At 40.9% G+C, this 13,436-nt stretch overlaps 1 protein-coding gene across 2 annotated transcripts in view; it reads left to right on the forward strand.

The window, feature by feature from the left end:
* ANTXR1 (ANTXR cell adhesion molecule 1) overlaps positions 1 to 13,436 on the forward strand; it is a 258,211-nt gene that overhangs the window by 46,244 nt on the left and 198,531 nt on the right. For both annotated transcript variants that reach the window (NM_001206228.1, XM_059891504.1), the window contains 3 exons: positions 10,828 to 10,909; positions 11,457 to 11,490; positions 13,067 to 13,146. In NM_001206228.1, coding sequence (NP_001193157.1) covers positions 10,828 to 10,909; positions 11,457 to 11,490; positions 13,067 to 13,146 — 196 coding nt within the window. The remainder of the gene's footprint in view (positions 1 to 10,827; positions 10,910 to 11,456; positions 11,491 to 13,066; positions 13,147 to 13,436) is intronic.

Consider the following 13,436-nt stretch of genomic DNA (forward strand, 5'->3'; position numbering starts at 1 on the left):
AATGAGTAATAAACCAAAATAGAGTTGTATACAGAGGAGTTTGTTTGGACAAATTCATCATGTTGCCCTGTGATTAAACCATTGTTCCTGTCCTTTATGCTAGCTTAGGACAGCTCAGGAATTTGGAAATTCCTTGATGGGCTCCAGTTACTGGTCTGCACTTGACCCTGTGTCGTACTGTAGACTACTCCTGCCTGTCGAATGTAGCCTCTCCAGTTACCATCAGATTCCCAGGTTCTGCTTCTATTTCAACCATTGGTCCTAACATAAAATCAGATGCAGGACTCTGAGCTGGAAGGAAGCTGGTAGATCTTATAGTTCCACACTTTCACTTTGCATTTGAGAAACCAAAGGTTGACATGTGTTAGAAGTGGCAGAACTAGAATTCAATTCAGTCTGATTTCCTGCAAAGTCCATGCTCTTGTGAATGGTACTGAACCCATGTGAAGAATGAGACTGCCTTGTAAGACAGTGTGAAAAAAGTGAAAGTCGTTCAATTGTGTCTGACTCTGCAACCTCATGGACTGTAACTCCTCTGTCCATGGAATTCTCCAGGCCAGAATACTGGAGTAGGTCGCCGTTCCCTTCTCCAGGGGTTCAGTGTAGGTGTAAGAATAGGGGATCTGGGTTCTGGGGCACTCCAGTCTTTAAAGTTCTAGAAGAGAAGGTAAAGCTTACTCAGAAATATGAGAAAGGACAACTGATGTGGGAAATGGAGAGAGGATGCTACAATGGAAGTCAAGAGAAGAAAGCATTTTTAATTGAGAGAGGGGAGTTAACTGTGCTGCTGTTAAAGAGTGAGTAAGAGGAAGGCAGAGAAGTAACCATTAAATTGGGAATGTGGTGATCATTGAGGGCCTTGAAATAGGCAGTTTCAGTGGAATTGTTGAGTCAAAAGTCACTGCAAAATGAGCCAAAAGGTGAGGGGTTTCAATTTTAAATTGAGAGGGAAAGACATTTTAGCCCCTTTTCTTGCAAAAAGCACCCACAATCAGGAGAAGGTGAGACAAAACCAGAAAGCCCATCTTTGAGGAAATTAAAACCACAAAAACACAGGACAGAAAAAAAAAACAGAGAGTGGCAAACGATGTAAGCAGTGTGGAGAGAAGTCATACATAATAAGAGATACTGAGGAGGAAATAGCCTTGTAGCCTTGCAGAACCTTGGAAAGCTCAAAACCTGGAACTGTCTTCTGCTACTGCAGAAGGCAAGAAAGTGTTACAGGGTGAAGACTAGGACATGTTTAAAAGTTTACCTAAGGATCTTTTCAACCTTCAGAACCACTTGCTTCCACTACAATTTGAAAAATTCCCTCTTTTCCAACTCCACTAGAAAAGAGAAGTGTATTCTCTGGCAAAATTAAACAAGAAAAGTTTCATGGACAGACACCACACAAGGGAGATTATGGAGACGTATGCACAATAAATGTTGCTACTTCCAACCCTCTCCCTTGTCAATTTCAGAATTAACACCTAAGGAAAGAGTTTGAAAACGACTTCTCTGTAGAAATAATCATTTCAGAGGGGAAAAAATGTTCATACACTGATGCATCGGTGGATGATCCATCCAACAAAGAATCCTGTTGATAAAAGCTGATCACCCACCACCTGGTATGCCCCACCATGCACGCAGGGTTTCCCAAGTGGCACTAATGGTAAAGAACCTGCCTGCCAGTGAAGAAGATGTAAGAGACATGGGTTCAATCCCTGGGTCAGGAAGATCCCCTGGAGGAGGGTATGGAAACCCACTCCAGTATTTTTGTCTGGAGAATCCCATGAACAGAGGAGCCTCGTAGGCTACAGTCCATAGGGTCACACAGAGTCGGACACAACTGAAGCAACTCAGCACACACGCACGCACCGTGCACACAGAGCTTCCAACCAGTCTTAGTCTTGTTCAATCACTATGAAGAGATAGATAAAGATCACTTTACATTTGAAATCTTTACCAAGAAAAACTGGGAAGCAAGTACTCTTTCAAGAAGTTTTGTTTTGAAGAGACATGCAAATGAATTGGTCAATAGCTAGAGGGACATGTGGGGTCACAGAGGATTTATTTTGTTACGATGAAAGGTACTAGAGTATATTTATATGCTGGTAATCATCTCCAGTATTTTTCTTCCTGTCTTGAAACAAATGTGTAGTCGCAAATATTTAGAAAAAGCCTTTATAGTATGTCTGCTTCTAGTTAGGATGTAGAGGGATGTGAAAAACCTTCATTTCCATGGTCAACCAGAAAAGCCCAGACAAAATAAAATTCATATGTTCCACTGGGGCTAGCAGACACACAGGAAGCACTGATGAGATGAGACAGAAACAAGCCCAGTAGAACTGAGCAGACATCTGCAGAAGCTTCTGTACTTGAAGGTGGCCACCTGATCTGGGTTTGGGAAATTAGAAATGTAGGTGAGCCATGGACAGACCTCTCAGGTATGAGGGAAAGTCAGCTGAACCTTAGACAACAATGTTCACCAAAGAGATGGATTATCTTAAAGAGCCCCAATAAATAAAAATTTCTCAGCCTAATAATTCTTCCCTCTCATCCAAACCTCTGCAGTTTCCCAAGAAAGTAGCAGTAAAAGAGTTGTTGAAAATGAGAGAGAAATCACTTCATCCCATGGATATTTGTGGTGCTTGCTTGGATTCTGGAGTCCTAAGTCAAGCAAAATTATCTGAAACTGCACCTAACTCCCATCTCAAATACAGAAAAGATCACAAAGACAGGGCTGGGAACTGGGTTAATAACAGGGAATACAGTCTAATTAAAGCTGTATCCCAAACAAAGATCAACCTAACTCAAGAGAGAATCTAAACATTCAGCACCACCCCGACTCCAGCTCACAAAGACAAAAGGCTTACAGTCTCCAGTTAGTCAAAAAAAACAAATCAATATTATACCTAAGTTTCCACTGCTTTTAAAAAATATACCATGTGTGAAATACAAATTTAAGAATTGTGAGACATGGGAAGTAGGAAAGTGTAACCGATGATCAAGAAAAAAACAGGAATGGTAGCAAACTACAAATGACTCAGTTATTGGAATTAATAGACAAGAATTTAAAACAACCACTATAAACATATAAAGAATTTACAGGAAAGGGTGCATATAATGGAGAAAGACATGGAGTATCTGAAAAATAAGAAAGAATCTCAAAACACCAAGTGAAAACTGCAGACTAAAAAATACAATATCTGCAGAAAATGGATTAATGAATTAAAAACACATTAGTAGAAATTATCTAAATTGAAAGAGAGAAGGGAAAACATGGAGGGTGATGAACCAGATCTTATTATTTGTGGGGTGATATCAAGTGATCTAATATATGTATAATTAGAATACTAAACATGATATTTCACACACAGATTCAAGAAGCTTTAGAATACTAAACATGATATTTCACACACAGATTCAAGAAGCTGAAAGAACCCCAAACAGGACAAATTTTTTAAAAAATCACCTAAGCACATCACAGCTGAATTCTTGAAAACCAAGCACATGACAGCTGAATTCTTGAAAACCAGAATAAAGAGAGAATCTTAAAAGCTGTCAAAGGGGGAGGGAAAAGACATATTACAGAGAAATATCAATGAAAATCTTGTACTTTCCCTGGAAAAAAGCTTGTGCAATCCAAAAGACAAAGGATCAATATCTTTAAAGAGATAAAATGAAAAAAAGTCCAACCAGAATTCTGTATCCATTGAAAATATCCTTAAAATTAAAGGCAAAGTCAAAACGTTTCTAGAAAGAAAAAATAAGCTGAGAGAATCATTACCAGCATATCTGTGTTACAAAATAAATAAATAAATGTTAAAAGAAATTTTTCAGAGAAAAAATGATACCAGGTGTAAACTACCCATCAGATCAGATCAGTCGCTCAGTCGTATCCGACTCTTTGTGACCCCATGAATCCCAGCACGCCAGGCCTCCCTGTCCATCACCAACTCCCGGAGTCCACTCAGACTCACGTCCATTGAGTCAGTGATGCCATCCAGCCATCTCATCCTCTGTCGTCCCCTTCTCCTCCTGCCCCCAATCCCTCCTAGCATGAGAGTCTTTTCCAATGAGCCAACTCTTCACATGAGGTGGCCAAAGAACTGGAGTTTCAGCTTTAGCATCATTCCCTCCAAAGAAATCCCAGGGCTGATCTCCTTCAGAATGGACTGGTTGGATCTCCTTGCAGTCCAAGGGACTCTCAAGAGTCTTCTCCAACACCACAGTTCAAAAGCATCAATTCTTCGGCACTCAGCCTTCTTCACAGTCCAACTCTCACATCCATACATGACCACAGGAAAAACCATAGCCTTGACTAGACGAATCTTTGTTGGCAAAGTAATGTCTCTGCTTTTGAATATGCTATCTAGGTTGGTCATAACTTTCCTTCCAAGGAGTAAGCGTCTTTTAATTTCATGGCTGCAGTCACCATCTGCAGTGATTTTGGAGCCCAGAAAAATAAAGTCTGACACTGTTTCCACTGTTTCCCCATCTATTTTCCATGAAGTTGTGGGACCAGATGCCATGATCTTCGTTTTCTGAATGTTGAGCCTTAACCCAACTTTTGCACTCTCCACTTTCACTTTCATCAAGAGGCTTTTTAGTTCCTCTTCACTTTCTGCCATAAGGGTGGTGTCATCTACATATCTGAGGTTATTGAAATTTCTCCCGGCAAACTATCCATAACAACACATTAAAAACAACAACCAGAAATGATAACTATTTTCTTTTTCATTTATAATTTTATTTTTTGTTTTTGACTGTGCTGGGTCTTTGTTGCTGTGCTAGTTTTTCTCTGGTTGTGGTGAGCAGGGGCTACTTCTCTAGTTGTCGTGTATACAGGCTTAATTGCTCCCCAGTATGTGGGATCATCCCGGACCAGGGATTGAACTACTGTCTCCTGCATGAGCAGGTGGATTCTTCACCACTGAGCCACCAGGGAAGGCCAACTATTTTCTTAATTTCATAAAAGGATGATTATTTAAGTCAGAAACAATTAACACTATATTTTGGAGTGTATTACATACAGAGGTAAATATATGACAACAATAACTCAAAGTATGACAGAGAATTACATGGAAGTATAATACTAAAAGGTTTTTCCATTATATGAGAAGTAGCGTGATATTAACTTATTATAAAATAAGGATAAACATCATAATCCATATAGCAACTGCTGAAATGAAATGTAAGGGAGGATATCACTAGAGATCCTACAGATATTAAAAGAGAATGAAGGAATATTAAGAGAAAAGTAATAGAAATAAATTCAACAATTATAATGGATATTAATGAATACCTATGCATGTTACTATCTATAAATTATACCTAACTTTAAAAAATTTAACAATGGATCTTTGGTTCAACATGCATCCTGATGTCATTAATCATGCCTACTCTGAGATAAATGCCATTAATCAGGCCTACTCTGAGATAAAAATCATAAAGAGGACGTGATCTTTATACATTATAAACAAGTGATTAGAGTTGGTTACGGGACTTCCCAAGTAGCAGCAAAACGTCTTTCTTTGCTATTCTGTTCGGTTCACTCCATGTTTTGGGTAGCCGACACTGGAGGCCTGAGACATCTGGAAAGGTTGTGAGTGTAGCATTAGTGGTTAATTGTGATGCATGTTTACTGTATCCTTGAGGTTCCAAAGCCAAAAACTGCAGGACATTTGAGGAAAGTCAGTTCCACGGAAGCTCCTTCACTAGGAGGCAAAAATTGGCCAATTCAGAGCTGACGCTGGGTGTCAGAGAGGTGGTAGTGGAGTTTATTTTTTATAGACTGGAAATGTGGTAGACATTGCCCAACCCCAAGGTGGATTTTGCAGTAGAAGAATCACTGGGATACTTGGGGTAAAAAGTTGTTGAAGTGCTTCTTGATGTACTTATGTACATTCCTCCTTTAATGGTTCCATCAGCAAATATTAAAATGTCACAGTACAACTGGAATCCCAGAAAGTAATCTTCAAGAAATGTAGAAAAATTCCAGGGTAAGAGAAAGCCCAACAGACACTGTAACTGATTCTCCCCACCCCCTCCCCCTACAAACCAGCATAGTACAGGTGCAAAGTGAGTGCTCAGTAAGTAGTTGTGAAAATGAATGAATGGATGGATGGACTGTCCAAAGTGGAGTCATTCATTCAGCAACAAATCACTCAACTATGTCCATCATTAAGTATTGCAGGAGTTGCAAAAGGAACACAAGACATGTGGCCTGAAAACCCTTAACTTCTAAGTAGGAACACTGGCAGACATGTGAAACCACCAAGGAAAAGAGGAGACTCTTTAATAGCAGCCTGTTTTCGTAGGATTCCCAGACTCTCTCATTTCCCAGGAAGATAACATTTCATTTGGTAATACCCAAGTTCTCAGAAAAAAGAGAGGTTCTTATCAACCCCTTTAAAAGACCTTTCTCCCAGCTTTCTTTCATTTCTAAGAGAGCATAAAAAAATAGGTCTTTATTAATAGTTCTGTTGTCCCAGAATTAAAACAGACCCACAATTTCCATGAAACCATCTGTTTTGTTTGCTTGGATGTTGTGGGAGCTTAGAGAAGGGGCATGGAGTAGGGAGATGGGGCCATAAGTCATCTGATCTTTCATCAACTAAGGGTGGTATAAAGGAAGTTTGACCACTGCTTGGGACCAGTGAGCTCATCATATCTTGCCAGACACATCAAGGATAAGGACAGCTCCCAAAACAGCCTGTGCTTGTTCTGGTACCAAAAAAATAGAAAGCTCAAGAAAACACTTGTAAGGAAAGGAAATAGGCTTAGAGAAAACACCCCGTTCCCAGACATTTTTTGGCAGAGAAAAATACAAAGCAGCCAGGGAATCTTTTCCACACCCCCAGTATCCCGTTTTTCTTTCCTCTTTTTAAAGTTCCAATTTTAACACAATACACCAATTTTAGTGTTACCAAAACGTCCTAAACCTCACTAGTCAATGACCCAAGACAAGACCACATTTACTTTTTTGGTTCACATTTCCTTTCAATGCCCTATCTGCGTCCACCTAATTAGAAATTATCCTCCGACTCCATAATGCACCTCAGCTATACCGGAGAGTTTCAGCGTATGACCTCTGTGACTTAGGAACAAACCCCAGTTTTCTGTCTCAGCCACACTCTCCTATCCCAGCTTCCACCATCCTGCCACCTTGTTGGCTCTTATTGCTGTTGTTCAGTTGCTCAGTTGTGTCCGACTCTTTGCAACCCCATGCACTGCAGCACACCAGGCTTCCCTGTCCTTCACCAACTCCCGGAGCTTACTCAAACTCATGTCCGTCTAGTCGGTGATGCCTTCCAACCGTCTCATCCTCTGTCGTCCCCTTCTCCTCCTGCCCTCAATCTTTCCCAGCATCAGGGTCTTTTCAAATGAGTCAGCTCTTCACATCAGGTGGTCAAAGTATTGGACCTTCAGCTTTAGCATCAGTCCTTCCAATGAATATTCAGGATTGATTTCCTTTAGGATTGACTGGTTTAATCTCCTTGCAGTCCAAGGGACTCTCAAGAGTCTTCTTCAACACCACAGTTCAAAAGCATCAGTTCTTCGGCTCTCAGTCTTCTTTATGGTCCAACTTTCACATCCATACATGACTACTGGAAACACCATAGCTTTGACTAGATGGACCTTTGCTGTTACCCTCATGAAAAGGCTGACCTGCAGGGCAAAGCTGCCCTCTGCCAGGTGAATGCTAATGCCACCCTCCCCCTACCATGGTGGCCTCATGGGGGACTCTGCTCTCATCTTTAACCCTCCTTCTAATGCACAGATACATGCTCTTTCTCATCACCGAACAGCAGAGTTGAAATTAAACTATGGCTTTTAATGGAATTTATTAAAATGTGGGGGTTCTGTAAAGAGGTACAGCGTAGAGAAGGTTTATAGTTATATGGACCCAGGCCTGCCCTACAGTCAATTACTACCAGGTGAGCTTCTGCCTGGCCACTGTCCACATGTAGCAATGAAGCCTATTCCCTCCCCTACCTCTTTAGCAAATATTTTTTGAATGTCTGTAATGTTCCAGGTATGTCATAAACACAGAAGATTAGTGGAGACCCAAACAGACATGGCCCAATGCTCATGGAGTTTAAAGTCTAAAACTGAAACAAATGAACTAAACTGAACAGATGATGACATAATCAAATGTTACTAGTTATAAAATGTCCTAAGTGCTATAAAGCAAAAATTGTGGGATACCCTGTAAAGTCTGATTGAGGGAGCTAATTGTCCAATGAAGCTACTTTGAGCAATTGATATTTAGCTTGGGATTGAAGGCTGGGAGAGAATTAGCCCAGTGGAGAGCTGGGCAAAGAATATCTCCCATCCCTAGGCATCAGTGACTGCAGATGTGAAGGATCTGTTGGAGAAAGGAGCTAGGGATGACCAGTGGCACTCAAATGAAGGGAGTAGGGGCAGACTGGTGCAAGTTGAGACTGTCAGGGAGGCAGAGAACCATCCCATGTAGGCCCTTGAAGGTTGTGGTAAGGATTTGAGTGAATGGCATGTTTTGACACATAGTTTAAGAACATGTGGAGATTGAACAGAAGAGGGTTGAAAAGGCAGTCTGATAGCTAATGACTTTCCCAATAGTCTAAGTAAGAAATGATGGTGGCCCAGGCCATGAGGTTGGCAAAAGAAATAGAAGTGTCAGTCTCAAGATATCTTTAGAATACAACCAATGGAATCTAATGTTAGATTACATAGGGGATTAGGAGAGAGGGGAGTCAAGGTAGAGGGGGTCAAAGAAGGCTTCCAGTTAGATGATTTGGGCAGCTTGGCACGTGAGCTGATATCTGGGCACTGATAAGAGAAGCAGACAATAATCTGTACGTCTTCCAAAGTCTAAGTTACTTGACCTTAAATATTCCACCTTAGAAGCATCAGCAACCTCAGTTTAAACCCTATTCAATTTGTCTTTTAAAACTTCCAACCTGACGATCCAGTCTCACCTATGAGCACCCCATTACATCAGTTTAACAAAAATATTAATTCTGCGTTGGGCTTCCTCTTTAAGCAATTACCAGTATATACAAGTAATAAATTTTATCCATTCATTTGTTCATTCATTTATTCAAGAGAGGAATAGTTTATCATAGTGACCGAGAGCAGGGCCTCTAGGTTGAAATCCCACCTCTGCCACTTGGTAGTGAAGGAGCTTTGGACAACTTCCTTAAAGTCTAGAGCTGAAACAAACAGATGTTATTAGTTATAGAATTCGTTATTAGTTTATAAATTAGTTATAAAATGTCAAATGTTATTAGTTATAAAATGTCGTAAGTGCTGTAAATCCAGAATTGTCGGGTGCCATGTGAAGTCTGATTGAGGGAGCTAATTTGAACTGGGGAAGTCAAGTGACTATTTAATACTTTCAGCAATATAGTGACTCAGTTTCTTTATCTGCGAAATGAAGATAACTCTAGTATCTACCTCAGAGAGTTATCATAAGTCATAAGTGAATTAATTGTATGCATTTTTCAAACAGTTTGACACAGTATTAGTACACAGATGGTTTTAAAATTTGCCATTGCTCTTCATTAATTCAAGTTTTACTGAAAACTTCTCACTGTTCTATGCTGCTTGGCAAAGTAGAAATCCAGGCAAAAATTTTTTTTTCTTCTAATCAGGCAGATTTGATGTCAAGCCTCTGTTCTCTTACTTAACTAACCTCTCTGAACTCGTTTTCTTACCTAAGGGCAATGATACCCACCTGGAGTGGTTATTATGAGGATGAAATCTGAAATCTGTGTAGGGCCTATATCTAGTGGATGCTCAGTGAACATTAGTTTCCTTCCCTGCTGAAAAGAACTTTCCCCACCCAATTTAAATTGTGCATCTCCACCGTCTGCCCCTAAAGAAACTCCAGTGGGAGGAAGAATAATTTCAAACCCTTTATGGGCTTCCTATTCATGAATGAAGTTCATTTTTTTTTTCTTTTGTCAAAAACTACACTTTCTTGCCCTTTTCAGCATAGTATGCCATGCTAAGTCACTTCAGTCGTGTCCGACTCTGTGCGACCCCATAGACGGCAGCCCACCAGGCTCCCCCGTCCCAGGGATTCTCCAGGCAAGAACACTGGAGTGGGTTGCCATTTAGCTATGTAATTGATGGGAATGTGTATGTGGACATCTAACATCCCTAAGGGAATGGTCCACAAGGATTCTAATTGGTCCCCTAAGCTTCATGTTTTCCGCTGCTGTCAGACCCTTTCCCAAGACCATAACCACTTCCTCTTCCTGCACCACTACCACCTTGAGCAATCAAAGTAAGAAAACACAGACTCCAACCCACAGAAAACACTGTTGGTGTCCTGGAAAGCCCAGTTTGCCAGGGTCTTTATTTTCAAAGCTGACTACTTGGTTTTCTCTGGCGCAATGGTGCTGGTGGCATTTTGCTCCAGACGCCTGTCCCTCCTGCCTGTGGTCCTTGTGGTGACCTTGCCCTGGGTTGTTAGCACCCGCCTCTCTCTGGACTACATGAGCCCTTTGCATCTCGATATAAAGTTGCCTAGGGTGGTATGTTTCCTTCAAGACCAGTTGCATCTCAAGACTTGTTTCCAATGTAGAGTGAAAACTTTGTCCTGTTCCAGGGAATGGAAAATTTTCACCCACAGATTCCTGAAGAAGTGTCCTTTCCCTCAGTCCCTGGAATCTCATTTACTCTACACTATGGCTTGCCCTAAATTGATGATTTACTGCAAAGACTTTCCTGCCGATAGGCTTTTAGGGGACTAATGGGGTAATACAGACTATCCATGGAGATAAAGACTAATGCATGTGACTATCAACAGCAAAATAAAAACAAGACTAACAGGGTGTCTTTGGATTTCAGGGAACAGATCCGTCAAGGGCTAGAAGAACTCCAGAAGGTTCTGCCAGGAGGAGACACTTACATGCATGAAGGATTTGAAAGGGTAACTTTAAAAAGAGTTTTAAACTCCAAATGTAGATTGTGATGTAGAAACAGGGATGACTGATGAGATGAGACACATGTTTTAACGGAACTAAGCCACACTCAATGGCAAGAGTAAAAAAATTTCCCAGAAGTGTGTACCCAATAATTCCATCCAAAAGAGCTGAATAAATGAAATTCCTTCCTCCTTCCCTGACACTGGATGAAGAATCTCAGCTAATGCTTGGCTGATGCTCATGAATCATGCCACACACAAGTCCTCTCTATTCCCAGGGTAGCCTTTCTATATATTTCTTCAGAGGTTGAGACAGAATTTCATCATTTCAGTCTTAAGAAAAACAAGTCCCAGTCTATGAGAAGTAAGATATTGATCCAAGGTAACCTTAGATGAATGTCATCCATTGGTATTTGAGTGAAACCTGGGTGAATTACGTAAGAATCAAGACTGACCCAAGACTGTGGATCTAACATCAGAGACCACTGCCCATAATGGCATTTGTTGTAGCAAAGAGTAGATATGTCTAATGACTTTTTCATGTGTTTTTCAGGCCAGTGAGCAGATTTATTATGAAAACAGTCAAGGTAAGACTATATTCTGAATTACCATTATGATTAACTTTTTTTTCTGTTTCCTTCTGAAAAAATTACCTCAGTAATTTCCTGTTTCAAAAGACACATATGATATTGCTTCAGATCCTTGAACACACACTTCATCACAGAGAAGGGACACATAGAAAGATGGCATGTACCAGGTCAAATTCTACTGCTCTGATGATTCCCCAAAAAGTTATATAAAAGTAATTAAGATCTCATTATGGGCTACAGTTTGTAATGCTCATGACCAGTTTTGCATGCTGAATTCATCAAGTTAATAAACACTTGGATGAGTTAGTAAAGTCTTGGATTTTTATGTCAAATTTAATTCTCTTGTCCTTCTCTGAGCTCCAAGCCTCTTCATCATTGTGACTGGATATGATTTTAGATTAAGATACCAGTTTGGCTTCATCGTTCCTTCATTTAAATGGGGAAAGGGCATGAAATGCACTTGCTAGTGTGTTTAGCACATGGAAATAATATTTATTATTATTTTAGTTAATATACTATTACTACCTTATCTTTCATGGGTAACATTTCTCTATCTGAGGCAAATCTCCAAAAAGAGTCAGCACTACAGTAGGGACTTTTCTCCCAGACCTGTAGAGGTGTCCATTTCCTATTTTACTCTAAACTGCAACAAATAAGCCAGACCCAGTATCTATAGCAACAGTTGTTAATACAAAGACATCATCAGCAATGGTGGCTCAGATGTGAGCTCAGATGTGCTCAGATGTCCCTCCAGTGTGAGACACCCGGGTTGGATCCCTGGGCTGGGAAGATCCCCTGGAGAAGGGAATGGCCACCCACTCTAGTATTCTTGCCTGGAGAATTCCATGGACAGAGGAGCCTGGTGGGCTACAGTCTATAGGGTTGCAAAGAGTTGGATACAACTGAACAACTGACAAACAATGTTACTAGAAGTTTCTAAATCACTGACAGAATTCTAGTAAGTTTTGACAACTGCTGTAATACTTCTGCTGCTAAGTCGCGTCAGTCATGTCCAACTCTGTGCGACCCCATAGACGGCAGCCCACCAGGCTCCCCCATCCCTGGGATTCTCCAGGCAAGAACACTGGAGTGGGTTGCCATTTCCTTCTCCAGTCAACTTGTAAATCATGATGACTGTTCATCTTTGCCAAACTCCTCAAGGTATGTAGCATGCAGTCAAGGACAGCATGTGAGAAGGACACCTGGATGGCCCAGGTGGTCAAGTTTGCCCTCAGGCCTTGGCAAGAGTCAGGTGGACTGCTCCTGGGAAATAGTCATGCGTGATTCCCTGTAGCTACCCCCAGCCCCCAGCTATCAGTCCAGTGACCAATTTACAAGGTTTGGTCTTTTTTAAAGACAAGACTTGGCAACCCAGAAACAAAACATGTTCCCCCTTAGAGTTTGTTCCATATTCTTCTTCATGCTGGAGCAACTTCCAGTCTCAAAAGAAAAGGTGTTGATTCTCACAATACTGAACTCAGATGGTACAGCTTTGAAGAGATAGACTCCCAGGGCTGAGGGGGTTTTCTTGGTGTGGCAGGATGAACTGAGTGGGTCTGTGTTGTTTGACCAGGATACAGGACAGCCAGCGTCATCATTGCTCTGACTGATGGAGAACTCCATGAGGACCTCTTCTTCTATTCAGAGAGGGAGGTAAGAGACAGCCTGGCCTGTGTCTGACATACAAACAGGGCTTCTTCCTTCTGAAATGGGCTGCAGTCTCTCTACTTGGGCAAAAATGATAGATTTTCTTTGTAAAATCCCCAGATAAAATAGAGTCCCATATGTGAAAAGTAATAAGTTTATTTTTAAAGTGAATCCACATGTCTCACACATGGTGGGTATTTTTCCCTTTTACAAAATATTTGCATATTACTTTGGGGGATAAAATATATCTGTCATGCCTTTCTTAATTGAAAGCAGTTTTGAAATACTATATCATT

The sequence above is a fragment of the Bos taurus genome, chromosome 11 (assembly GCF_002263795.3).
Source record: "Bos taurus isolate L1 Dominette 01449 registration number 42190680 breed Hereford chromosome 11, ARS-UCD2.0, whole genome shotgun sequence".
NCBI classification, from domain to species: domain Eukaryota; kingdom Metazoa; phylum Chordata; class Mammalia; order Artiodactyla; family Bovidae; genus Bos; species Bos taurus.